At 34.9% G+C, this 27,544-nt stretch overlaps 2 protein-coding genes across 8 annotated transcripts in view; one reads left to right on the top strand and one right to left on the bottom strand.

Annotated features, from left to right (window-relative positions):
* Window positions 1–13,586, top strand: part of SPDYA (speedy/RINGO cell cycle regulator family member A) — a 26,755-nt gene extending 13,169 nt beyond the window's left edge. For all 7 annotated transcript variants that reach the window (XM_072937982.1, XM_072937980.1, XM_072937983.1 and 4 more), the window contains 2 exons: window positions 5,638–5,935; window positions 12,327–13,586. In XM_072937982.1, coding sequence (XP_072794083.1) covers window positions 5,638–5,935; window positions 12,327–12,415 — 387 coding nt within the window. In that variant the 3' untranslated portion in view covers window positions 12,416–13,586. The remainder of the gene's footprint in view (window positions 1–5,637; window positions 5,936–12,326) is intronic.
* TRMT61B (tRNA methyltransferase 61B) lies at window positions 12,295–27,544 on the bottom strand. Its single transcript, XM_072937976.1, has 7 exons — window positions 26,848–27,544; window positions 22,749–22,851; window positions 19,812–20,002; window positions 14,433–14,524; window positions 13,579–13,805; window positions 12,798–12,875; window positions 12,295–12,717 (listed from the first exon to the last, which is right to left on the bottom strand). The coding sequence occupies exons 1-7, from the start codon at window positions 27,532–27,534 to the stop codon at window positions 12,674–12,676; spliced, it is 1,422 nt and encodes a 473-aa protein (XP_072794077.1). The 5' UTR covers window positions 27,535–27,544; the 3' UTR covers window positions 12,295–12,673.

The raw sequence follows: 27,544 nt of genomic DNA, 5'->3' as shown, positions 1-27,544 counted from the left end.
CTCAAGGAGATACCACTTTACACCCACTAACATGGATATAATAATTTTTAAAAAGAAAATAAGAAGTGTTGGGAAGAATGTGGAGAAATTGGAATCCTCATACACTTCTGGTGGGGAATGTAAAGTCATGTAATTGCTTTGGAAACCGTCTGGCAGTTCCTCAAAAGGCATAAAGTTACTGTATGACACAGCAATTCCACTCCTAGTTCTATACCCAAAAGAAATGAAACTGTCCACACAAAAACTTGTACATGAATGTTCATAGCAGCTTTATTCATAATAGTCAAGTCATTAGTTGTGAAAACAACCCAAAGCCCATCAATAAATGGATAGCCAAATATCTATACAATGATACCTTACTAGTCAATTAAAAGGAATGAAGTATTGATACATGCTGCAACATGGATGAACCCTGAAAACATTGTGCTACGTGAAAGAAGTCAGTCACAGAGGACCACATCTTGTATGATTCCATTTATATCAACTGCCGAATAGATATCCAAAGAGACAGAATGTGGTTGCCTGAAGCTGAAGGGAGGAATGGAATGTGACTGCTTTCTTATGGAGTGATGAAAATGTTCTAAAATTGTTTATGGTAATGGTTGTACAGGCCTGCATATATCAAAAGCCATTGAACTTTATAGTTTAAAAGAATGAAATGTCTGGTATTTGAGTTACATCTCAATAAAGCTGTTAAAGTAGCAAGTAGCACCTCCCACTATTACTCTGTATTTCTTTTCCTGGTTTTCCTCATAGCGCTTAACCACTGTATAACATATTCTGTTTTACTTATTTTTCTTCCCAATGTCCACTTCCCCCTATTAGTATATAAATTCCAAGAAGGTGTTTATTTTGTGCTTATTGCATCTACAGTGCCTAAAACAGTGCCTGACTTTAAATAGGTACACAGTAAATATTGCCGACTGACAGAATGAATGGAACTTAAAGCTTCTGATTCTTTTTCATACTTCTTATTCCATGAAATGAACACTATAAAACAACTCTTCACTGAGTTTACTTAGCATTGCCCCTTATCCAGATAGATAAGCTTCTTGCTGTTTTTGTTGTTGTTGGCTATTCCAGCCAGGTACATTTGCATCTTGTTGGTGTATGAAAAAAGGAATTACCTAGTAGATTTTATCTTTGTTCTCTTAAGTATTCATTTAACAGCTAATTTGTGAGTTAGACACCAAGTTCAGTGTCATAAGGGTTTATTATAAAGAAGTATTACATCATCCTTGCCCTGAAGTTTGTTGCATTATGATAGCAAGACATGCTGTTAGAAATTTAGTTAAGTATTCTATGCAGTTATTAAGAGCCCAGTACTGGCATACTGCCAACTAATTTTTCAGTCATGTATCCTAAAATAAACTCAAGTTATGATAGTAGCTACAAACTGGCTTACAGTAATAATACTCTATATTTGCATTGTCTTTATAAATTTATATTTTCATGTAAATTATCTTATCCTCACAAAAATACCTGTGAGGGTTGTAGCATTCTTATTTTATAGCTAATGAAACTGAGGACCACGGAAGCTGAGATTTACTCAAGATCATAGATCAATTAAGTGTCAGAGCCAGAATTTGACTTCACATCTAATGAATTCCCAGTGTTCTGTTTTCTCTGACATCTAGGTTAGTTCATATCTCTCACATTGGTTGGTTTAGAAAATGCGTTTATATCTATTATTTTATCTCAGGAACTAAATAACATAAGTATTCTCTCCATTTTTCAGATGAAGTTTGGCTTAGAAAGGTTATGACTTTTCTGTGGTCACTTACTAAGTGTTATGTTCTCTGGCCTATATGGCACAATATCGTAACTGTTTTCTCTGTCAGCTACTACTTGACTCCAGGTTAGGAATTTAGAAAGCAGTATTATGTGATATAAGCAGTACTTTAACTGGGCACTCTTTCCCTTATACACCTGTCAAATAAAGAACTTATTCTTTCATTTCAGATAATATGAATTCTGTAATCTGTCTCCTTTAAAAAAAAAAAGAAAAGAAAAACACTTTCGCTGCTGCAGAGAAGCTAAGGGCCAGGCTTTATTCTTAACCACATCAGCTCTATTACCTTTTATTACTGGCATGTCTGCTTTCCCCCTTTAGCCAAATTTTCCCTTTTGGGTCCTAGTTTAATAAAAAAAAATTTCATTTGCTCTTTTTGTCAGCTGCTTCAAATCTTTTTCTGGAAAGAGATGAGGTATGATTAACTTGGAAAATATATGTGAGGCTTCTCTAGAAAAGGGTGAAGACTAATCCCTACTTACTCTAATCTTATTATCTTCTTACCTTTTTGGACATTGGCTCCTCTGAGGTGGAATTTGTTTAGGTTGATGATAGCTTAATTTCTGGTTAAGCTTTGTTCACAGATTATGGAGGATACCAATCCAGTGAGAAAGAGATTCCAATTCCAGTCCCTTTATGCATCATGGAAGGTAGCAATTTTATCAAGGGGAAACTTTTTTTCTGTTCTTGTTATGTTCTCTGGCCTGATTGGCACTATATCATCATAACCATTTTCTCTGTCAGCTACTGCTTGATTCCAGATTAGGAATTTAGAAAGCAGTAGTATGTGATATAAGCAGTGCTTTGAACAAAATAATCCAATGACAGCATGCAGAAGAGACCCAATATAAGGGAAAGGGCTTTGGAATCTGCTTAACGTGCTATAGATCAGGAAGCAAGATGTAAACCTAGTGTTGAAGATGGCAATGCTGAAGAAAAATCAGTATTACAAAATTATAATTGTCATTGCTTGGCGACCAGTTGGATGTAGGGCGTATGAGAGAGTGAGCTGTCAGAATTTCAAAACTGTAACAAAAAGAATAATGAATTCCATAATGGAAACAGGGAAGATTAAAGAAGCAAACTGATTTATTGGGAAGATAAGAAATTTGGTATTAGAGATATGAATTTAAGGTAGTAAGTGACTGGTCAAACAGGTATGAATAAGATGAGTCATTAGGTGATGTTTACAGCTTGGTAGTAGATAAGAGATCCAAGATGAAGGTAATGTTAATACTTTTTGAACACGTGCCAGGCATTTTTCTTGGTACTGCACATGTATTAACTCTCATAATTCTTTTTTTTAAATAGACTATTCTTTTAGAGTAGTTGCAGGTTTACAGCAGAATTGAGCAGAAAATACAGATAAACTCTCACAATTCTTACAGTTAGCTAGGTAATCCCAGAGGAGGAAACTGAGGCACAAAGAGGCTAAAAGACTTCTCCAAGCTCACACAATTAGTAAAGCATCACAGCAGTCGTAGGCAGTCTGACTCCAGAGCCAGTGCTTTTAACACCTATACTATGCTGCCTCCTCAGATCACAGAAGTAGAGTACATATAGAGAAAGACAGGTGGCCAAATATTTACTTTAAAAAAACACCCACCAAAGGCTCAACCAAAAAATCTCTAAAAATAACAGAAGAGTACGATAACATTTCTAGTAGGTCAAGTGCTACCAATGTTTCAGAGAAGTCACTTTCATAGAGCCAAAGGATTTGAGAACTGGAAGTGACCTGTTTTCTCACATATAAAAGACCTTGAGACTCAGAAAGTTACGTAATTCGCCTAAGGTCATAGAACTAAATAGAATTAAGTCCAAAGTCCTGCTCTTTTGAACTTGGTATGGTTTTCTTTTTAGTTCACTATTGTTATCACCACAACATTCTAATTATATATGTGTGTATAAAATATATGTAAACATATATTTAAAAGTAAACAAGTGTGTGTGCATGCATTTTTGTAGCTGGGTTAGCAGCTGGAGAGACTATGATGCCTAGCTTATTGCAGAAAGAACAGTACCAAATCTATATTGTGCTCTTTGCTTCATATTTCCCTCTGCTGTTCTCAGTAGATTTTGCTATAGAAGTCCTACAAAAATCATGTTGTTGAAGGTTCATAATGTCAGTGGCCTCTTTATCATTAAGAAATATTTAATGCCTGCATAATATTGTGGAGAAAGCACTTGAAAGAGGCATATGAGAAACTATTCCTGCCCAGAGGGAGCTTTCAGTAGAACAGGTAACATGCATAAAGAGATAAATCTGAGTGCTAAAATTTATATGCTGAGTCCTAGTATAGTATAAACAAGAAAATCTGAAATCTGGAGTTTTTAGGAAGGTGGGACTTATACAAATAAAGGGAAAGGAGATTCCAAACATGGAAAATAAAGATATAGAATAGACATAGAAATGTTGAGAAAAACAGTAGATAAATATGCAAGGCATAAGAAAATTTGATATTCTACTTCCTCACCTTGGGTATCTCTGAATCTAGTTTTCATTGTCATAGAAATGTTTATATTTAGAGATAACATCTTTATTTACCTCTACCTTTTTAAAGATATGTAACTTTATTACATGTCTTTGGTTGAAAACTTTTTTGATGGATTTACGAAGCAGATAATAACATAAATTCAATCCTAAAATACGCTTTAAAAATTAGCATAGCTGATACTCTTTATGCATTGTCTTGGGGTGCACAATAACCCCATTTTCTGGGGAACTGGTCTTAATCTGGGGGTTTTAAGATTTTCATTCTTAACAACAAAAGCCTTTTTTCCTCCCAAATAAAATTTTACACACAGTCCCCTAAATTGAAGTTCTCCACATGCTCTGTCTTTCCTTAGCCCCTCCTGGGACCCCCTAATGTTTGTGAAACCAGTTTGAAAGTCACTGGTCTGGGCAATTAATAAAGCACTGTCTGTCTCTAAAATTCTGCAGCTCTCATTTATCTTGGGTCATTGATTACTGCAACTAAAATTTTTGCTTAGAAGTAACATTCTAACAGTTTATAAGTTTTAGACACCATGAGGTCAGCATGTAGGTATATTTCCCTAGTTTAAATGGCTATCATTTGTCAGGTATTTACTGGTTTTTACATGTATCTAACCTTCAAAACAATCCTATGAGGCAGATAGTATCCCCAGTTTTAGATATGAAGAAACTGAGGCTCAGAAAGGTTAAGTATCATAAAACCGGCAAGTGGCAGAGCCAGGATAAGAAACTGAGTCTATCCTGACTCTAATGGCAGTATTTATTTCACATATAGTGAGGAATCTTAAGTACCTTATAAGTAATTCCTGATCTAATCTTTGCAACAACCCTCTAAAATAGACACTGTTATTCTCAACATACTACAGAGACGAGAAAACTGAGGAAGAGAGAAGTTAAGCAACTTACCTGTGTTCTTATTCACCATTTCTCTTGCCGTAATTGCAAACATTTTAAGATTAGCCTAACATACATATCTGGAAACCTCAATTAAAATATTATTTTCAATTCAGTATGTTCTAAAGTTAAGAATTACGTATTGTTTTGGGCTAACTGTATAATCTTTCCCAAACTTAGAATATCCAGAATTGAAAAACCTGAAAGGACACTTCAGACTTATTTCCTATTTGAAATAATTTAAATTTGTCAATTATTATCTTAAGGATCCAAGCAACAAAGCATTTTATGACTAATACTGCCTTATCTGGAAATGCTTTAAAAAAAAAAAGAAACTGGTGACAGATTTTTAGATCTAGTTTTAGAGATAGCTGTCTTGGAGCTGTAATTTTTTTACTTAATTTAAGTAAATTTTAAAATCTTATTAAAAATTCTAAAAGAAAGCTTTTCACTGTAGGTTATGGCCATTGCTCCAACTCATTATATATGGCAACGAGAACGCTCTGTGCATCACAGTGGAGCTGTTAGAAACTACAACAGAGATGAAGTTCAACTGCCCCGGGGACCTAGTGCCACACCAGTAGATTGTTCACTCTGTGGCAAAAAAGGAAGATATGTTAGACTGGGATTGTCTTCATCATCGTCTTCATCCAGTGATACAGCAGAGGTGGTGGAGAAACATTCTCAGGAATCACACAACTCATTCTCAATGGACATAATAGTTGATCCTTCTCAAGCTTATAGCTATTCTCAAGGTATGATTTAGCAATATGTGAGAATTAGATGTATGCAAGTTATTAATAAATCCAAGTTATCCTTTGGCCTGTAATCATCCCTACAGGCAGGAGTACATAATAATTTATATATTACAACAATATGAGTTAAATTAGTATTGAAAGTTTTCCCCTTTTCAGTTACTACTTTTTGTCTTGGTATCTGTTTTGTGGTAGCTTACCTAAACTAAGAGATTTTTAATGTGACTTTTGTTAAATTGAAACCGAATACACCATGGATTCAAGTATTTTAAGAGCCTGAACCACTTTCTTTGAAATGTTTATTTTATTCAAAAGACGTTTTAACAAGAAAATAAATTTACTTATAATCTCACCATCCAGCTCTATCAGTGATTAACTATTGGTTTTCTTCTACAATTTTAAAAATTGGGATAAAATTCTATTAGTTTTAGGTGTGCAACATAATGATTTGATATATGTATACGTTGCAAAATGATTACCACAATAAGTTTAGTTAACATCCATCACCACATACAGTTACAACTTTTTTTCTTGTGATGAGAACTTTTAAGATACACTCTCTTAGCAACTCTCAAATATACAATATTGTTAACTATAGTAACTATGCTGTACGTTGTATCCCCAGAACTTATTTATCTTATTGGAAGTTTGTACTTTTGACCACCTTCACCCATTCCACACCCTTCCTTGCTGCCTCTGGCAACCACCATTTGATGGTGTAGCTATGAGTTCGGGTCTTTTTAGATTCTACGTATAAGTGAGATCACACTGTATTTGTCTTTCTCTGTCTGATTTATTTCACTTAGCACAATGCCCTCAAGGTCTATCCATGTTGTCACAAACGGCAGGATTTCCTTTTTATTTTAGTCTTGAATTTTCTGAGCGGGTAGGTAATTAGGTTTATTTATTCTTAGAGGAGGTACTGGATATTGAACCCAGGACTTCATGCATGCTAAACATATCACTTGAGCTATACCCTACCCATTAGGATTTCCTTCTTTTTTAATATACTGTTTGTGTGTGTGTGTGTGTGTGTGTGTGTGTGTGTGTGTGTGTGTGTGTGTGTGTGTATAGTCACATTTTCTTTATTTTCTTTATCCATTCATCTGTCAATGGACACTTAGGTTGTTTCCATTCTATGTCTTAACTGTTGCAAATAATGCTGTGGTGCAGATATCTTTTCAAAATAGTGATTTTGTTTCCTTCAGATAATTATCCACAAGTAGAATAACTGGATAATATGGTAGTTCTAGTTTTAATTTTTGAGGAAGCTCCATACTGTTTTCCATAGTGTCTGCATCCAACAGTACATAAAAGTTCCCTTTTTTCCACATCCTCACCAACACTTGCTATTTCTTGTTAACAGCCATTCTAACAGGTGTAAGATGGTATCTCATTATGGTTTTTATTTGTATTTCCCTGCTTATTAGTGGTATTAAACACCTTTTCATGTACCTGTTAGCCATTTGTATGTCTTCTTTGGAAAAATGTCTACTCATTTCCTTAACCCAAAAAATTTAAAAAATTTTTTAATTGAAGTATATTTGATTTACAAAGTTGTGTTAGTTTTTGGTGTACAGCATAGTGACTTAGTTTTATATATATATATTCTTTTTCATTCTAGGTTATGATAAGCTGTTGAATATAGTTCCCTATGCTATACAGTAGGACCTTGTTGTTTATCTGTTTTGTATATAGTAGTTTGTATCTGCTAATCCCGGACTCCTAATTTATCCCTCCCTCTCACCGCTTTGGTAACCATAAGTTTGTTTTCTATGTCTGTCTGTTTCTGTTTAGTAAGTAAGTTTGTTTGTGTCATCTTTTTTACATTCCACATGTAAGTGATAGATAATATTTGTCTTTATCTGACTTACTTTACTTAGCATGATCATCTCTGGATCCATCAATGTTGCTGCAAACTCCTCTGCCTATTTTTTTACTTGGATTTTTTTCTATTGAATTGAATGAGTTCTTTATATATTTGGGTATTAACTTCTTGTCAGATATATGATTTGTAAATATTTTCTCCCATTCTGTAGGCTGCCTTTACATTTTGTTGATGGTTTTTTTTACTTTACATCAGCTTTGTAATTTGATGTAGTCTCACTGTTTATTTTTGCTTTTGTTGCCTTTGCTTTTAGTGTGAAATCCAAAAACCAGTTGCCAAGACCAATGTCAAGGACCTTACCCCTCTGCTTCTTCTAGGAGTTTTGTAGTTTCAGGTCTTACATTCAAGTCTTCAATCCATTTTGAATTGATTTTGTGCATGGTTTAAGATAGTGGTTCCGTTTCATTCTTTTATACGTATCTGTCCAGTTTTCCAGCCCCATTTATTGAAGAGACTATTCTTTCCTAAGTGTATCTTTTTGGCTCCTTTGTCATAAATTAACCATATATGTATGGGTTTATTTGTGGTCTCTCTGTTCTGTTCCATTGATCTATGTGCCTGTTTTTATGCCAATACCATGTTTTGATTGCTGTAGCTTTGTAATATATACACTTTCCTATTTCTATTTAAAAAATAGAACTATACTATATTTACACTTAGTTTTTTCACTTATCATAAAGCATTTCCCTGTCATTATTTAGTCTTTGAAACCTGATTTTTAGTTATGACATGGTATAAGTACCACCATTTATTTGTATATTTCATTTTTTATTGGAATTTAAGTGGTTTTGAACAATGGTATCTTATATTAATTTGAAAATAATCATATGAATTGGAAATACTTTTAGTCAGTCACACTTAATTTTCATTTAAATTGTATTTATAAAGGTAGAGTGTTTCTCTGACATTTCTCAATTTGAAACAGAACCAAAATAATATTCTACCAGCAGTGATCCTTTTTACTTCTTATATACCCTTTGTCCCAGATTTTCACCCATCTGAATATAGGACTCATAGATATCTTATGGTTCTAATTCTATAATGAGACTCACATCATTTCACAATTTCATCTGTTTATTTTTACCACATCCTTATGAGATTAGCAGTGGCTACTAAAGTTTTACTAAAAAGAAACTAGACTATTAAGACTCTTGAAGGTAAGGGGCATGCCTCAGTCATTGTTCTATCCCCTGGCCATAGTAATCACTAAACAAATTTGACTGACAGTATAGTCTCTTCCCTTATAACACCTCCAAGCATTTTTACTTGTTTATTCATATTTGAAGGTAAGTGGGGTCTACCATAGTCTAAATTATAAAGTAAGAGTTGCCTTTTAGCATCCCTCCCCTCTCTCCTAGTAGCTCCTTTTGCCTACACTCTTTAATCCTTATAATAGGTAAGATTTACTAGATGTTTAAAATGGTCCATGCAATGTGTTAAGCATTTTATATTCATAACTTCACTTAATATTCACAGCCAGCCTTAAGGTAATTACTGTTGTCTCCACTTTGCAGATAAGGAAACAAAGGCTTAGTGAGGTTAAATAATTTGCCCAAGGTGATAGAGTGACATTTGAATGCAGGTCTGTCTGACTTGGCTACAGATGGAATTCCTATTATGTTCTGCTGCACTCTTTGATGAAATACTGCCTTTGGTGGTGGAAATGGACTGCCACAGAAGTCTAGCAGACTACCAAGGACTAAGGAATTGGTGAAAGCATTAAGAACAAAGTCCCTGATGAAAGGTTGTTTGTATGGAGTGAATTGGGAGAGAATTCCCACCACAATTTGAACAGATTATTTATAGAAAACACAGAAGCACTTATATTTTATTCAAACTAGCCCCTGTAGATATCAAGAGTAGTCACATTCTATGTTTTAGGCTTTGATATTTCAACAGGAAATCAGAGCAAACAGGGAGAAAGGGGCTCTGCCAGTCAGCTTGCTTAATAAAAAAAAAAAAGCGGGTCTTTTGGATGCTCATGTCTCTCCTGGAGAATGGTAAATTGAGTTGTCTGCAACCACAAACCTTAGGTGATTCCAACCACCTTTTGTGGACTGGAGGAAAAAAACTTTGCTGGCAGATGCTGCTACTGGGAATTAGAAGCTGCTGAGGCAGTAAGCAACTGACCACTATTCCTGACCACCATTCCATTCCTGAGGTTACCCTTAAATCTCCCACCGCCAATTAGCCTACTCCCTTGTTAAGCTTAGTGAGGGAAAATGAAAGTAAATGTTTACTGGTCAAGTATATATATATTATCAATAATTTTTCTGTGTTGCTACCCTCTGTCATCCTGAAACAATAGGTTCCAGAATTAATTCTGAAGGGTGAGAGATTTGGTGAAGGCTGTACCAAGGAAGTAATTTATCAACTGGGCATTGACTGAATCCTGTTTTGCCCAGAGAAGTAAGGGAAAGGGCTTCTGAACAGTGGATAAAAGTTTGACTATATATAGCTTCTCTCTATATATATCCAATGAACCACCAGCCTATCTGGCTCTTCCTTCACAATATTTTTTTACATTTGCCCCTTTTCTGCACCTCATAGTTGTATATTGCTACCAATCACCTCATAGTTGTACTCTATGTATTACTATGAAATTTCTGATTTAATAGTTTTTTTCTTCCTTCAAATGCTCAGACACTACTAACAGAGTAAGTTTTTTTTTTAAATGTCTCCTTTTACATGACCATGGAAACTTTGAAGTTCTCTATTGCCTCTGAAGTATAAAGCTCAGTCTTCCACAGTCCACAAGCTACATACTTAAACATCCCCCTAGGACAACCAGGTCAACAGATGAAACAATACTTGATCCAGTGTAGGTTTCAAGCCATCAGTAAACTTTCATTGACCATTTACTGGGTGGAAAGGTCAGGACCTCTGTAAATTATGGGGAAGACACTTGTGAAAGTCACAGATCTCCAGGAGTTTATATTATGGTAAATGAGAGCCAGACATGAACACAGAAAGCTAACTTTAGAAGACCCACAATGCAGTGTACAATGGAGAGATGGATAAAGGGCTTAAGCTGGACTTTATTAACTATATAAATAAATGCTTATTTGCTTATGTAGTTTGGTTTTCAACTCAATATTAGAATGGACACTGTTAGGTCTTGTTCAATTCAACATCTGTTGAGCACAGTGTACTTAACAGAAACTATATTAAATGAAATAGGAGAAAGCACAACTTTTCTTTGCTCTTAAGCCAGCGCCTTCTCCAGGAAGTACAGTTAGGGCCTACACTTAAAACAATAAATGAAGGATACAATTTCACTAGTAGTTAAATAGAAGGGCAGAAGAAAGGGAATATTCCATGATGGAATTTAAAAATGTACACCAGGGCTTCTATATATCTGGAAATGTTATGAAAACTTTAAAGCTTTTAGTGTACGAGTGTTCAGATACTTACACAGAAATGGCACCAGAAGACCACTCTGCTTATGATTCAATCAGTTCTCCGAATGCAACCAGAGTGATTTTTTTTTTCCAAAACACAGATCTAAGCATGTTACCCACTACTGTATTAAATACTTTCAATAGCACCCCATTTTTCTTAGGATAGACAAACTCCTTAGCAGGTTTACAGGATCCCACATGGCTGGACCCCTGCCTATCTTTCCAGTCTCTTTGAGTGAACCCTCACTTCAATGGCCTTTTTTGTTCTCATTTTCCCTGCTGTAATAAACTTTTACCTACCGGTCGGGTCTCAACTCAATTGTTACTGGCACAGGTAATTACTTGACCAGAGCAAAACCCCTATTATAGTACCCTGTACTTCTCTGTAGCATTTATAACAGTCTTAGTTTTGTATTTGTATGATTATTTAATGTCTGGCCCCTACCACAGACTACAGTCTAAAAAGGCAGAGATTTTAGATTAAAATTTTCCACATAATAAAAATTAGGTAAAATGTTATTTAAAATATATGTGTGTATATGTGTGTATATATATATTCTATTCTAAATAGTTTTAGCCTAAAGGATAACTACCATTTATCCTCCCAGGCACTACTACTTCAAAACCTATAAAACATCTATATTTAAACAACTCTAAGCTTTTATTTATCTGTAAAATATAGATAACCTTAAGGATAAGCTATACATATTAAATGAAAAGACATTATAAGGTTCTTAAAACAATGTAAGGCACATGGTAAGTGTTAAGTAATTGGTACCTATGAATAAAAATAAGCCCTAGTCCTAATTAATTCATATTTATACAGTGTATCTCTTCAAACATTTGATTTATATAACAACAGAATAATTCTGATGTTCTTTCAAACTGGTTAAAATGATTCTGAGAAGGCTAAAAAAGATTCAAGAATTGTTACATCTTTCGTTATAATTTTTAAGGTTATACCATTTTTATCAGTTTTCCCCCTATTATTTACTATAACCCAGATTCATTATTTTTAAGATACACACAAGCCATTAAAATACATATTTAAAATACAAAGATACATAAAATTTACCTTAAAATGCATATTTTATTTTGGTAGCCAATGACCAGCAATCAAACAAAGAAAAGAAAACTAATTTCATGAAGAAAGACAAATCTATGGAGTGGTTTACAGGAAGTGAAGAATGAGATGGCTCAACTAAACCAACCTGGAATCATTAACTACAAAATGTCAAACTAACTGCAAGACAAGTGTCAAAATGGGACATTTAAGCAGTTTTGAAATGTTACATGTCTTTCTTTAGCTTTCATTACTTTTCAGAATTACACATAAAAATTATACAAATCATAGCTAAACATACCAATTTATGAAAGTAGTGATTTGCAATATAAAGTTCTATTTTGATGCTTTTCCACCTTCAAATCAGTTGTTCTCATCTGGTGTACTCAGTTAAGCTGTGGTTTGCACTTCCTCAACTTGACAAGAAAAGCTAATTGTAGGGGAGAAAATAGTAAGGTCATTGCAGTAATGAGAAGACACCATACAGTATAACCTGAAACCATTACTTACCTGTATGACCAGTTTGCCAGTGCACAGGTCTAGCAATGTAGGGAAATGATCCATAGGGAAAATCAGAATGTGATTCTTCTGTTACAGAACAAAATATGTATTATAAGCTACACAAAATATTTTATAGTTTGTTCACAAAAGTGTTAAAATTCAAATTACTATCCCTTTCCTGTAAGTTTTTTCTCTCAGGCTTTTTTTTTTAACATGTTTTGGAGCTACTCTGACAGTTACGTTACAGAAACAATTTATCAAAGATTACATGATAAACTTATATATGATTCTATAAGCAAATGTATAAGCTCATATCATAAATCAGCAGATGTTGAAAACTTGTTAGTGGCCTAAACAATGTGTACATACAACAAGGACCTAAATTTAGTTCTTTGAAAACTTCCAGCAGCATCTCAGAAGTTGCTTTTTGGAATATTAGTTACTTGCATATCAGGTCCTATTTAATTCTTTCTCTTCAGTGATAATCAGTAATCTATATTTAAAACATTTTTTAGTATATTTAAAGTATTTCATAAGCCAATCCCCTTATCATAAGTAAAATATGAATATTGTAAGTTCAGTTCTTCAAAGGTATCAGTTTTATATAAAAGGCAAGAAAAGTTATTATTCCTGTCAGATTTTAATTTAACAGAATAAATACATTTCAATTTCTATAAGAAAAATAATAAATGCTTGAGAAATACTTTTATAATGTATTGCCTAATATATTCAGGAATGTAGTCTCCATTTATTATTGCAAACACATGTGTAAAATAAAACCGAAGCTTACCATGGTCATCCTCTTGAAACATCTCACCTTCAATTCTAATTTTCTTTTGAGAATGTAATTGTAAATCTGTGTTGATCTTAGGTTTCACTTTTTGAGGTAAAATTCCATTTTTCTGTTTTGCAAGGCAAACCAACCAATCTCTGACAATAACTTCACTTATCTTTTCACATGAGAGGGCAAGTTCACAGATTCGAATTTCGTCTAAAAGTTCAATGACCTGTGTGATGCTTTCAGAAGAGTGAAAAATGTACTTAAAACTTCTACCAGAACAATAACTTTATATACTTTTTAAAATTTACTACAGCTCTTACCCCAATTTAAATGCTATTCTTAAATCAAGGAGAGGGGGAGTAAAAATGCAAGTTAGGGCACATAAGAAGCAATTTTACAGAATACTAAGTAAAAAAATACAGAGACTATAATTTAACATCATTGTTCACATTACACTTTAAAAAGCTTTTCTTCTAAATTTTCAAAAGAAATATGCATCTTATATTACCATTTATGTAAAGGATGATTACAGCAGTGTAACTGAATTTGGGACATATGCTATTGTGTAACAGTTTTACAAGATGACATATACACTTAACTCAGTTACAAAATGAACATTTTAGTCTAGTACTTAAAACAAAATAAAAGTGTGTTTAAAATAACATTATAAGGGAGAGGGTATAGCTCAGTGGTAGAGCGAATGCCTAGCATGCATGAGGTCATGGGTTCAATCCCCAGAACGTCAGTTAAATAAAAAATAACAATAATAAACAAATAAACCTAATTACCTCCCCCCACAAAACAAAACAAAAGACATTTATATAAAAAATAACATTATTATGAAGAACAGCCACATTACTCACTTTGCTAGATATACAGCACATATACCACCTTGTTTAAGATTTGGATATAAAACAGGCAAAGCAACTTGAGGATTCAGCATATCCAAAGCTACCTGTGATGGGGGAAAGAGAATCAGACTGAGTTTTGTTTAAATAAAGCATAAGTTTTCTTTTCTTACCGTGGTGAAATGACACACTTTGGGAAAGCAATTACCCAGTTAAAGTATCTCATTGTTTTGTAATATTGTACTAATGACTGTCATTTTACTCCTCTCAAAAAGGCACATTTATTACTACACAATTTTTCATAGTACTTGACTACATAAAAATCATAATGGCATGTCTTGTAGTTGGCAATACTGATAATAAAGGAATCTAGCTGTATTTTATACACATACATATACTTAGACAAAGAGTTGACCCTTGAACAACAATTGAACTGTGTGGGTCCACTATGCACGGATTTATTTTCAATAGTAAACACTACAGTACTCCATGATCTGTGGTTGGTTGAATCCGAAGATGAAGAACCCCAAATACATTGGAACCATGGATAAGGAGGGCCAACTATAAGTTACTCGGATTTTTGACAGCATGTAGGATCAGTGCCTCTAAACCTTGCGTTGTTCAAAGGTCAAATATATATATAAAGTTTCAATGCTTTAGTTCAGCTTTTGGCAATAGAAATTCACATTATCTCAAATATGTTTTTATATTCAAGAGAAAAGATCTGAATATTAATTTTAGAGATTCTGAAATGCAACTTTATTCTTCATTTAACTGCAGAATAACAGGCTGTACTCACAAAAGATGTCAAATGAATATAATGAGTAAATGAAATTTTCAAAAGAAATTCATTGAAAACAAAAATAAATATGGTCAAAAATAGAAAATAAAGTGACCTATTGATAGATAACTCCAGAAACCTAATCTAGGTGGTACATCATTATATTTACTTAATTAGCAATTATTCTACTGTTTATGTATTTAAAAAAAACAGTAATAATCATCATTCATTATTACTTTATTCACCAAATATTTATTGAGTACCTTCCATGTGCCAAGCACTTTGCTAAGTGGTTAAAAATATAATGGGAGCTTCTATTGTATTTTTTTTCCATAGGAACTTACATTCTAATAAGGGACAGACATTAAACAGAAGTCCAATAAATATAATTGAGAGGGCGATGAGTGACATGAAGAACTATAGGACTATAAAGGAGAATATGAAGAACAGAGTGACAGGGCACAGAAAGGAAGTAATATTTTATACATAGGCTGCTCAGTGAAGAGACCTGAAGAAAACGATTAAGCTTACCCTGTGGAAATTTAGGGGGGATGTGTGCTTCAGATGGAGAGTGCAGCACATACAAATACTCTGAGGCTGTCTGATACTTGAGTCTGAGAAGGCCACTGTCGCTGCAGTGGAGACAGAAGGGATAAAATGGTAAGAGGTGAGTTCTCAGATGCTGGGGATGTGGTGGGAGTCGGGGAGAGACAGATTATGTAAAATCTTACAGGCTTTAGCTTTACTCAGGAAGAGAAAAGCCACTGAAGAGTTTTAGACATGGTTTGACTTTTTAAACTTTTGTGTGTGTGGTAAACATAAAATTTGTCATATCACGTGTACAATTTAGTGGCATTAAGTACATCCTGACATATTTTTAAAATGTATATATAGAAAAGGCTAAGAGAGTGCAAGGGAAGATGGTGACTTGCAATAGAACATAGCATTGGATGTGATGAGAAGTGGTATATATTTTGAAAAAATAGAGCCAATTAGAATTAGGATTGGCTGTGGGTTATGAAAGAGAGGAGTGAGAATGAATCCAATGTTTTTAGCCTAAGCCACTGAAAGAATGGAGATGTCATATACTATTGAGGAAAATGAAGACAATGGGAAGAACAAGCTTGGGGAGAAATATTCAAGAATTCAGACCTGGATCTGAGTTTTAGATGCCTATTAGATATCCAAGTAAAGATCTCAAGGACTGAATCAAAGGGCCAACATTATGGAGATAAATGGGTTTCTCTGACTGTAGTTTTATTATGTTATTGACAAAGACCAAAAGTCAAGATTACCAAGAAACCTGCCAATCCTCTTGAATGCTGTATGCTAAGCTAACATTCACTGGTCACTGAAATCAGAAAGTTTAGAATCATTATTTTCTTTATCTTGAATTCTCTTTTGAGAATATGTAGGCTTTTGATGCTTTTGTTTGGATTAAAATTATCCAAGCCTACAAATCTACCTCTTAGTATTCCTCAAATTCATCCTACTGCTAATGCCGTAGGTCAGGACCTCAACATATCTTGTTGAAACATTACAATACCTTTTTTTAAAAAAATGTTTTTGGTAGTGGGAGGTAATTAGGTTTATTTATTTATTTATTTTAATGGAGGTACTGGGGATTGAACCCAGGACCTTGTGCATGCTAAGCATTTACTCTACCACTGAGCTATACCCTCCCTCCAATTACAATAGCTTTCGACATAGATGATGTAAATTCCATTCTTCCACCAGACTTATTCTAAACTAGGAATCTGGACATTCTACTCTTCTACTTAAAAACTCATCAGTGGTTCCCTATTATCTACAAGATAATGTCCATATGCCCGACACACAAGTGTTCTCCATTATCTAGTCCCTCATGACTGCATCTGCACCTTCATCTCCTCATTAGACCCAATTCTACAGCCACAGTGTTTCATGCTTCTGAGTCTTTCTAATAATTATTTGTATGTCTATCTCTTCTAGATTGAAAGCTCCTGTAAATGTATAATTCATTTTTGTCTTAGCATAGTTCATAGCACACATCAGGTCTTTAATAGATGTTTGCTGAATCAAGAAAGTGGTTCAGAAATTCAGAGGAAGATGATAATCCTCAATTTAGATGATTATGGTATAGTCCATGGAGGAGGCTACCTTTGATCTAAGCTTTGAAGGAAGAGTGGAATTTAAACAGGTGGAGAAAAGGGAAAAAGGAGAAAACTAGTAATGATGAAAATCATAGCTAATATTAAATTAATCTTACTATATATCAAGTACAATTTTATGTACTTTACAGAAAAATCTCATTTAATCCCCAACAATTCTATGAAATAGGTATTATTATTGTTACTATTAATTACTATTCCTGTTTAATACATAAGGTGACCGAGGCAAAGAAAGATTAAGTAACTTACCCAAGGTCATACTGGCTATTATGGAGCCTGAGTGAATCAGGCTGAATGGACTCTAAAACTTACTTCTCTCTATTCACCTCTACCTTTTCTCTCTTCAGAGATAATCATTGTCCTAAAGTTGGTAATGTTCCCGAATAATTTTATGCTTTTACAACATGTAAAATGTATATAGCTAAATGTATATAGCTACAAACAATATATGGTACTGTTTTTCAAATTTTACACATATGTGGCCATTCCATACATTTTCTCGCGTAATTCATCTTCCAGTAAGTACTATGTCTTTGAGATTTATTGATGTAGATATAATTCATTTATTTCACTATGTTAAATAATACTATTGTTAGTATTCCATCGTGTCCATTCCTTTTTTGACGGATAGGCTGTTTCCAAAATTTGTTAAAATTTTTTAAGAATCTTTTACTAGCCATTTTTCTTCTTCTGTTCTCTTTGTCTTTGTGGTTTAACACCTTTTTTATTCATTTACCATCATTCTGGATGGCAGGTGTGTAGGCAGGTTACATAAATGGCTAGAGAAGGAAGGCTGAGATCAGATTCTGAAGGACACCGTAAGTCTTTGAATGAAAAGCTCCTAACTGGTTTCTCAGCAGAAGAGTGACAGTACAAGAATGTGATTAATCTAGAGATGAAGAGAATGGATTGGAAGTGTGAAGGCCCAGGGGGTGAGATGGCAGCTAGGAGAGGAAGTAAGTAGTCTAGGAAGCAATAATCGACTAGGATAACAATAACCGGAAAACAAGTGGTGGGAATATGAATAGAAACTTATGTCTATTATACACCTCTTGATTTTTGTTCAAGTCCTACCTTTAAGCAGCACTTTTACCAACTAACACTTTTTAGAGACTTTCTTAAAGAAAGGAAAATTCTTTATAATCTAGCTTTAACTTAGTAAGTCTCTGTTATGAGTAGTTTAACATCATATATAATTCTTTGCCCCAGTAGTACATGACTCTTCCCTAGCAGCTGACAGTTTTCTTCCTTCTATATTCTCTCATACTGAGTATTCATCTGGCACTATTACTCAAGATTCAACTGAATAGACTTAATAAGGAGTATTCTTTCCCTTAGATCAGGGATGGATGATTCAACAGATTTCTACATGGTTGTAATGATACTGTTAAAATATTTTGTTGTGTTTCATGCTCATCAAGCAAAATTCTGATGACCAATTAACCTCCCAGGTATCTGTGACATTCCTCTGGATGGCCTGCATAGAGCAAGTCCTCCTTCTGCCCTTATTGAGCTATAATACACAAGCCAAACGAGGATGAGGAAAAAAAAAAAAAACCTGTAGTCCTTGTATCCAGGAATCTGTCCCACTATAATTATTGGCTCTTTTATATTAGAGAGAAGAACCATAAAATTCACCTCTTCGAACTTTACTTCATTTCTCACTTAGTGTCCATTATAGAGGCCCTAAAATAATCTAACCTTCCCATAGCCAATTGAAACAAGCAAAGAAGATTCCTTACCCAGACCTCAGTCCATAGTGTCAAACTATGAACTGATAATGGCATCATCAAGGATAAGGCAACTTATACTGGAATTCTGAAACTTTGTGTTCAACTAATACCTCTATGTCCCACATCTCCACCATCACTGGTCACAGCTTAAAATGGCATCCTTTTGTCATCTATCCTTTTCTCTTCCTACTACTCTGCTGCTTCTCCCCTAACTCAGCCTCCTTCTGCTCCACTTCCTCACAAATCCCTCTACTCAACTTTCTGGAGCTTTGTTCATAATAAATATGCCTCTATCCTCAACACGTTTAATGAACACTCCCCTACATCCTCATCATGATTTGTATCTAAAGATGCTTCTTGCCTGCTCCCTCGAAAATGGAGCCTGTTTAGTCCCCCAAATCTCACATTAGGTCAGGTGCTAGGCTCAATATGTTCCCAATGCTGCTTCCAAATTATTTTCTTTATCCTAGAAATGCTAAAGTTCATGATGCTCTACTCCTCCAATATTTCATCATTATCCCACTTTTATTAACAACTTTGGCACCTAATTCAGTCTGTCCTTCTGCTTTAAATCTCATCTAATATTAAAGGAAAATATTCCCCCACTCTTAGAATCAGAAATGGAGCAAATAATGAAGGAAGACTTTATTGTATACAAAAGAAGTGTGGTCCTTATTTTCTTTGTAGTCAGTTTTAGGTAATATCATAGGACCCGCTTTAAAAAACTTACCGCATCAAATGTTAAAGATTTTATATCTTCAGTTGCTCCTGAAATATCCTTATGAATAAAATCCACATTGTCTGGCCACTCTTCTACATGACTCACTTTCCATGAATCACGCCAGTGTCTGTAATTCTTCTTAGCCAGTTCATGGTGGTCTTTTCGTATTTCAAAACTTATGACTCGTCCTTGTGACCCAACTTAATTTTTTTAAAAAAATGATATTACATATTAATCAGTTCATTAAAAATGTCTGAAATTTATTTTGCAAAGATATTAAATTACATGGATATGAAAAAATAATTCAAATAGTTCAAGGTTACAAAGTGTCTACCAAATCCCCAATCTCCCTCTTCAGAGGCGATCATATTACCAAAGTTATTCACCCTTCCCAAGACAGTTGGTGCTTATACAAGTGTGCAACTATCTCTTTCTCTTTGCTTTTAACACAAGTTGTGACCTATTATATATACTGTGTTGTACCTTCCTTCTTACTTACCAATACCATTTCAGTGACTAACGATCTATTGTATTTTTTTAAATAGATATTATTTTCTATTGTATGGTTATGCCATAGTTTATTTAACCCATCACCTACTGATGAACATGTAGCTTGATTCTAGCCTTATGTTATTACAAACAATATTGGAATGAAAATTATTTTGCCTAAGTCTTTGTACACATGAGCCAGTATATCTATAGGATAAAGCCCTAAAAATGGAATTGCTGGCTCAAGGGGTATGTGAATTTATTTTGAAAATCATTACCAAATTGTCCTCCAAAAAAAACCCGATTTACACTCGATCAACAGTATATTAGAGTGCCTATAACTCCATACTCTCTCCAACAAAGAGTTACCAAATCTTTTATCTGTGTCAATCTACAAATTGCATATAGTTTATGACTGTAGTCTGAATTTTCATTTCTTTTGTTATGGATGAAGTTAGGCCTTTCAAATACTTAAAAGATATTGGTGTTTTTGTGCATGTCTGAAAAACTTGCAAACTATTTAACATAGTATACTGGAGTTTTACAGAAGATTACTACATTTTAACTTATAGCAATTAATTTTCCACCCATCTCTGTCTGAGGTGATTTGATACCATTTGGAGGCTGTCCCAGATCAGTCTATAGTGAAAATGAAAAGTTTAAACTCTAGCATGTCTTTGTTTTGTTTTGTTTCCAGCATGTCTTTTTGAAATGTAACTCTAGCTGTAAGTCATCATGCTCTCAGGGATAAAAATTAATGTTAATAGTAGCATAAGCTAAACAACTAGAAAATTATGGAGAAAAAAACCCACCCCAAAGGTAAGCAGCAGTAATTTCTTGATCACTCACAGTTTGGGATTATTCATGCCATGCATGCCTTTAATACTATAGATGTTAGAAATACAGACACCCTGATGTCTCCTAAAGTTTTATAAATTCACTTTGTCAAATGCGTTTAGGAATCTGTCACAGATTATACAGAGTCCAACAAAAGATGTGAGGAGCCCAAAATGAATTTTCTGACCCAGTATAAGCTGGATTATGTTTATATGTGATGGCATTAGGTCAAAGAACAAAAGGTTTAATTCAGTAGATTTCTATTTATAATCTTGGGGGTATAGCTCAGGGGTAGAGCAATTATTTGCCTACAGATTTCTATCTGTAATCTTTACAAAATCTACCCATATATACCTACAACTGCTAAAAAAGAATGCACTAATAAAGAACAATGTGAATGATTAAAAAAAATTTACCCAGAGAGAGTGCTGTCTACTATTAGATGAGAAAGGGAACACTGCACAGGCAGCTAGACAAGCCAAAGCAACCCTGACAATCAGAGGAATTATGTGATCAAAGGGAGCAATAATTAACTAGGACAAGAATAACCAGAAATCAAGTGGTAGGAACATGAACGGATATTTATGTTTACTACATACCTCTTGATTTTTGATCAGGTGCTACCATCAAGGAGTACTTTTACCAACTGACAATTTTTAGAGACTTCCTTAAAGAAAGGAAAATTCTTCATGACCTAGCTTTATCTTAATAGTTATATATTACAGTTAATTTATTCATGAACAACAACTATAATTCTTTGCCCCGATAGTATATGACTCTCCCTAGCAGCTGACAGCCCTCCTCCTTCTATATGCTCTCATACTGAGTATTCATTTGGCACTATTATTAACAAAAACATGTACACATGTACACCAAAAGACAAGTACAAGAATATTCAGAGAAGCATTATTCACAATATTCAACTCAAATGCCCATCAACAGTAGAATGGATAAATTGTCACTTATTTACAAAATGGCAACTAAAATGAAAGAACTATTGCTACATGTGGTGGCTGAAACTTACAAACAGAATGTTGAATGAAAGTAGAATAGATTAGATTAGAATCTATTCAAAAGATTAGAATACTGTATGATTCCTTTTATATAAGGTTCAAAACAGGCAAAATTAATCAATGGTGATAAAAGTCAGAACAATGGTTACCTTTTACCTTTGGGGAGGATAAGGGCTGAGAGGGGATTTGAGGACGCTTCTGTGGTATAGAAACTTTCCCTATCTTGATCTGGGTAATAACTACATGAGTGTAGTCACTATATAGAAACTTACTGAGGTATACACTTATGATCTGTGCACTTTTCTATAGCCATGTTATGCTCCAATAAAAATTTTAGTTTAAAAAAAAAGTAGAAGCATTAAAAACCATGGACGGAGCAACAGAAAGCAAACAAAACATAGAGAGGATTAGACAGAGAATGACTTGAATAAACGTACAAAATGAAAAGAAAAATAGTTGTTCACATTTGATTTCGAGGAGAATGCTCTCTATCACAAAGTTATGTGAATATTTTCTGAAACATCTGTATCTATTTAACTTTCTGTTATGAACAGATAGAATGTTTTCTTTGTCATCTAAATTCAGTTCATTTATCACAATCTCTTACCTGCTTTGGATAAAAATAAGCTCATTCCACCAGAGCCTGAACCAGCTTCCAAAACAGTATCACCAGGGTAGATGTTCATCATCAACAGTATCATATTCACATCCTGTGATTGAAACACAGCATGGGTGACTCTGTGACCAATAAATACGTACTAAGCACCTACTCTTACAAACACTATATTGGGCTTGGAGAAAAGGAATGTGAAAAAAAAAAGGATTAAACTCTGGCCCTGCCTACCAAGAGTTTATATTTTACTTGATGAAATGAGAGATTCAAGAATCAATTAGCATTACTGTATCACTCATGTGAGGAATCTGAAAAGGAAAAAGAAGACATTAATGAACTTATCCACAAAACAAAAACAGACTCACAGACATAGTAAACAAACTTATGGTTACCAGGGGGAAAGGGAGGAAACTATATTCCATACCTGTAGTAACCTGTAATGAAAAAGAATATGAAAATGAATATATGTATATGTATACTGAAACATTATGTTGTACACCAGAACTTAGTACATTGTAAACTGACTATACTTCAATTAAAAAACAAAGAATCAATTAGCAAATATAGCAGCACTTCAGTATACTATTGAAATGAAAGTTGTTAAGTAACAATACAAGCTCAGAGAAAGGAGGAATGAGCAGACTGCCCTAGCTTAAAGACACAGAATGAAGAATTTAAGGAAACAGTCACAAGGGAGAAACAGCTTTAAACAAAAGGGAGGCAGAATAAACACAGTTTGCCCATCTCAGGAGGAGCAATAAGGAGACCTGAATCCAGGCTAAAGTATTTGAACTTGACCTGGTAAGTAACTGGGGCATGTCACTGAGGTAATATAAATGGCATTTTATAAAGATTAATCTGTCAGGGGAATATAGGATGCACTAGAAGAGAGAAAACTGAGAGGCAGAAAGACCAGTTAGGAAGTTATTACATAAACTCTGCATGAACTGATGAACTTCTCATTTAGAATTAGGATACCAGGAATAGACAGGCAGACCCATTTGCCAAACTTTATAACTAAAGAATTGTTTTGTTAACCAGAATATCGTGGATGATAGTAATAACAGCTGTTTATTGAAACTTCACCATGTGCCAGGCTTTTTAACTAAGCAAACTGCTTTGAAACATTGCTTAATCAGAATAATAATATGAGGAAAGCATCATCATCCCCACTGTAAGGATAAGGAATCAATAAGCTTAAGTAATTTGCCCAGAGTCACACAGCCAGGAATTAAGTGGGCAAGTCAGGAATAGAACCGATGTTGAACTCTTAAACACCACGCTACTGGTCATTACACCAAATGTTATACAGAGAGGAAAATTTAAACGTTACCTTTTATTTCAACATTTCCCCAATAGCAAACCTTTTGAAGTTGCTAATAAGCAGCATATCTGTTAAGTTTTTCCTATCTTTTCCTTCTCTGATAAAAGATGCTATTAAAATTCTAAAAGAAATAGGAAAGGTTCTCGGATCCTTTGTCAAGTCACAACAAAATTGTGTATTAAATATAGGTTTGGTTGCATAAGAAACTATTCAACATGTACAGTTGTCCAATTAAAAGTCAAAATGTATTTTCTGAAATGGACTAAGGCTTGAATGAAATGATACATACACACATAATTTTTAAGATGTATTAGTCAAAAAGTTTCATTCACAAATGCTATCTTTCAGACATATCCTTCCCCATGTGACAGGCACATGGGAGAAGAGGTGGGAGGGGACACAGACAGCTTCACACAGGAATGGGAGGCAGCTTGGGCAGTCATTTCAATGAAATGCTTTGGAGAAGGGAGTTCTATTTCCCTCGCTCTTTCATATAAGACACAGAAACCTAGAATTACACAATTTTAAAAAACTTTTAACTTTTGCTTCTTGCCATTCAGGTTACCTGGTCTCAGTGGGATGAGGCTGGATCTGACTATATACATCCAAGCAATTCCAGTCCAAAATCTGGGTGGGATTAGCATTTATTCATTTCCCTCCCTCTTTCTAAAAGGGATTTGAAGCTATTGGAAGACTCCTCCAAAGTTATGAAATATCACACTTCTATTGAGTTTTCTACACATTCTAAAAGACTTCAGGCTTTCAATCTTTTCAGACTTTTTTTTCTTGACAGGAATTTCTATCCCTTCCTAATTAATTCAATAATATAAACCTAATCCTCAGCCTAAGGTTTTAATAATTGTGCTTTAGTCTTAAGTGGCAACAATTTCTGCTCCCCAATTGTCCTTATAGAAGTGTTCCAAACATGCAAATTGGCTGAAAAGATTAGTTTAAAAATCTAGGGAATGTTGCCATTTACACTTCACCTCCAAACCTAAAAATGTTTGATACCGACCCTTGTGGAATGTTGACATTTCACACGTCATTGTTATGAAATTCATTTAAAATTGACCCACTTTTAATATTAAGATAAACTATGTGATTCTATGGGGGAGACCAGCTTTCAAAAGTCATTGGAGATACTCTCTTAAAAAGCATTTCAAAATTGTAAAAGTTGAGGTCAAATTTCCTGCCACCATCACTTGTGAGATAAACAGAGAAGTCAATATCTAGCAAGTCCAGTATTTAAATTCCTTGGAATGGAACACTGTGACTTTCATCGGTGACAAGTGGAAATGCAGAAAGTGCACTAAAGATTTATCTTTAACTTTATAAAATACAACTATTCTCTCACAGTTTTGTCTAGTGAGGAGAAAAAAGATGTGGGGAAGCAAGATGAAATGTTAAAATCCTTTTTTTATGACTAAGTTGGAACAGTCAAAAGAGGAAAGAGAATCGATGCAGTAAAACAAAGACAAAGTTCCCATCGGGAGCTTTTGATATCTCTCTGGCCTAAAGCCTCCAGGAAGATTTTCTTAGTCCCAAGGTAGACCTTTTAAAATATAGACTGGATTCCTACTTAACACCTTCCAATGGTCACCCAATGCACATGGAATAAAATACTCTTATTTCTCCAACCACATCACATCTCATATCATTCTCTGCCTCACCTAACCCACTCAGGCCACAGCAGGAACTCTGCAATACCCTTCCCTTTGCAAGCACACTCTGCTCCTAGATCTTCACACAGCTGGCTCTTCCTTAATTAGTTTATCAAATATACCTCGTTGGCGACCTCTACCCACCTGACAAAGTATTCTCCTCCCCCAGGTTATCCAACACAATGTCATTGTTAATCTATTTGTCTTCATGGCACTTAGCACTACCTGAAATTATCTAATTCTTTCACTTACTTATTTGTTCACTGTCACCCCCTCTAGGATGTAAGGTCTATGTTGAGAGCAAGAACTGTGGTTCACCAGTATGACTCCCTAAAATAGTGCCCTGAATATAGAAGGTAGGTGATTATTTGCTGAAGAAATAATGAATCATAATTCCTCATTTAGGACTAGAAGGATGAGTTGTTACTATTACAAAGGAACATTCTACTCAAGGACTGTGACTATGATTAAGGATTAAAATAAACCACTAGTAATGGATAGTCTGTATAAGACTGTAACAAGGAACTCTAGGTAATTTATAAAGGATATTTCTTTTACATTTAGTGTTTAATTTCAGCTGTTTTAATTCAAAACTTTTTTTCTAAAGGGAAAAGCATGGTAATATATCTACTGTTGATAAAATATACTTATAACATACCTTATTAAATATGATGATTAAAATATCACCACAGTGGTACTAAAAAATTGTCATATTGTAACTGACTATATTTCAATTAAAAAAAATTGCCCTAAGATTTCAACATTCCCTTGAATGCTGAAGAACTTACAAACTTAAGAATTATGGGGAACCAATATATGCACTTATTTTATGCCTGGTGAGTCCTCATCACTCTATATACTAGGTCGATAGTCTCTTCACTTTACAGATCAGAGAACCTAGGCTCCCAAATTAAAATTAAACTCTAGCTTTTTTGTCCTAAAATGAGCAGTCATAAGATATGTTCAAGTCATAGCCATTGGTTTAAAAAAAAAAAAAAAGCTTGAAACGTCCTGAGATGTGCTTTAAGTACATTATATCAGGTCTGTAGTACTGCATCAGTTTTGCTCTCTCTGGAACCAATATGCAACTAAACTCCCATCGCATTACCTTTGGATAAGTTATAGCAGGCCCTCTTTGCATCAGTAATACATAGTCCTCCAATGCCGGCCTCTTCAGCATGAAGTGCTTACCAGAGGAACTTCTCAGTATCTGGCCGGGGAACTTCCCCACGATCTCGCTGAACGGGACTGTCCCCCAGCTACTATGTAAGTGTCCGGCGTTGCTCAACCTAAATAATTTTTTAAATTGTATTTCTCTCTTTCCAGTCTCAGCTAAAATCAGCTCCCCAACCCGAAAAGGCACCTCTCTGAAAGCTGACAAGGAAGAGACGCGAAGTTCTTTGTCCTTGGTCGCAGACTGGGCCAAGGCCGGCAATGAGGGAACTGAGTGGCCCTGGTCTCTACTCGAGTCCTCCTGTTCTTGAGGAGGTAACTCCTCTCGCGGCGTCTGCACCCTGAGGCTTTCCAGTGACGAAAGACATCTGGTCCCAAGTCCCCGGGCGCGCGGACGAAGCGATGGAGGCGACTCTGCGCCTGGGACTTTCCTCTGTGCCGCCTCGCGCTCTCCCTCGTCATCTCGTGCGTCTCTAGGCAAGGATTCACAACACAGTAACCGGACTCTCTCGAAGGGCTCTTGCCCAGGGCCGCACAGGAATGGGCAGGTCCCGAGCCCTGGCCACCTACCGAAACACCGCAGCCGTAGCAGGACCGGACCCTGGCGCCCGGCTGACAGCATGACAACCCGC

This window comes from Vicugna pacos, chromosome 15, assembly GCF_048564905.1.
Source record: "Vicugna pacos chromosome 15, VicPac4, whole genome shotgun sequence".
Classification (NCBI taxonomy): Eukaryota; Metazoa; Chordata; class Mammalia; order Artiodactyla; family Camelidae; genus Vicugna; species Vicugna pacos.
Note: the sequence above shows the minus strand (reverse complement) of the source record. Positions and strands in the feature narration are given on the sequence as shown.

Bases quoted from the DNA above. Each gene is read 5' to 3' on its own strand.
- TRMT61B (XM_072937976.1), bottom strand. From the start codon at position 27,534: ATGCTGTCAGCCGGGCGCCAGGGTCCGGTCCTGCTACGGCTGCGGTGT. The intron at 20,003-22,748 runs GTAAGAGATTGT...AAAAAAATTAAG, and splicing joins CTTATTTTTATCCAAAGCAG to TTGGGTCACAAGGACGAGTC. The intron at 14,525-19,811 runs GTAAGTTTTTTA...CCCCCATCACAG, and splicing joins AATCTTTAACATTTGATGCG to GTAGCTTTGGATATGCTGAA.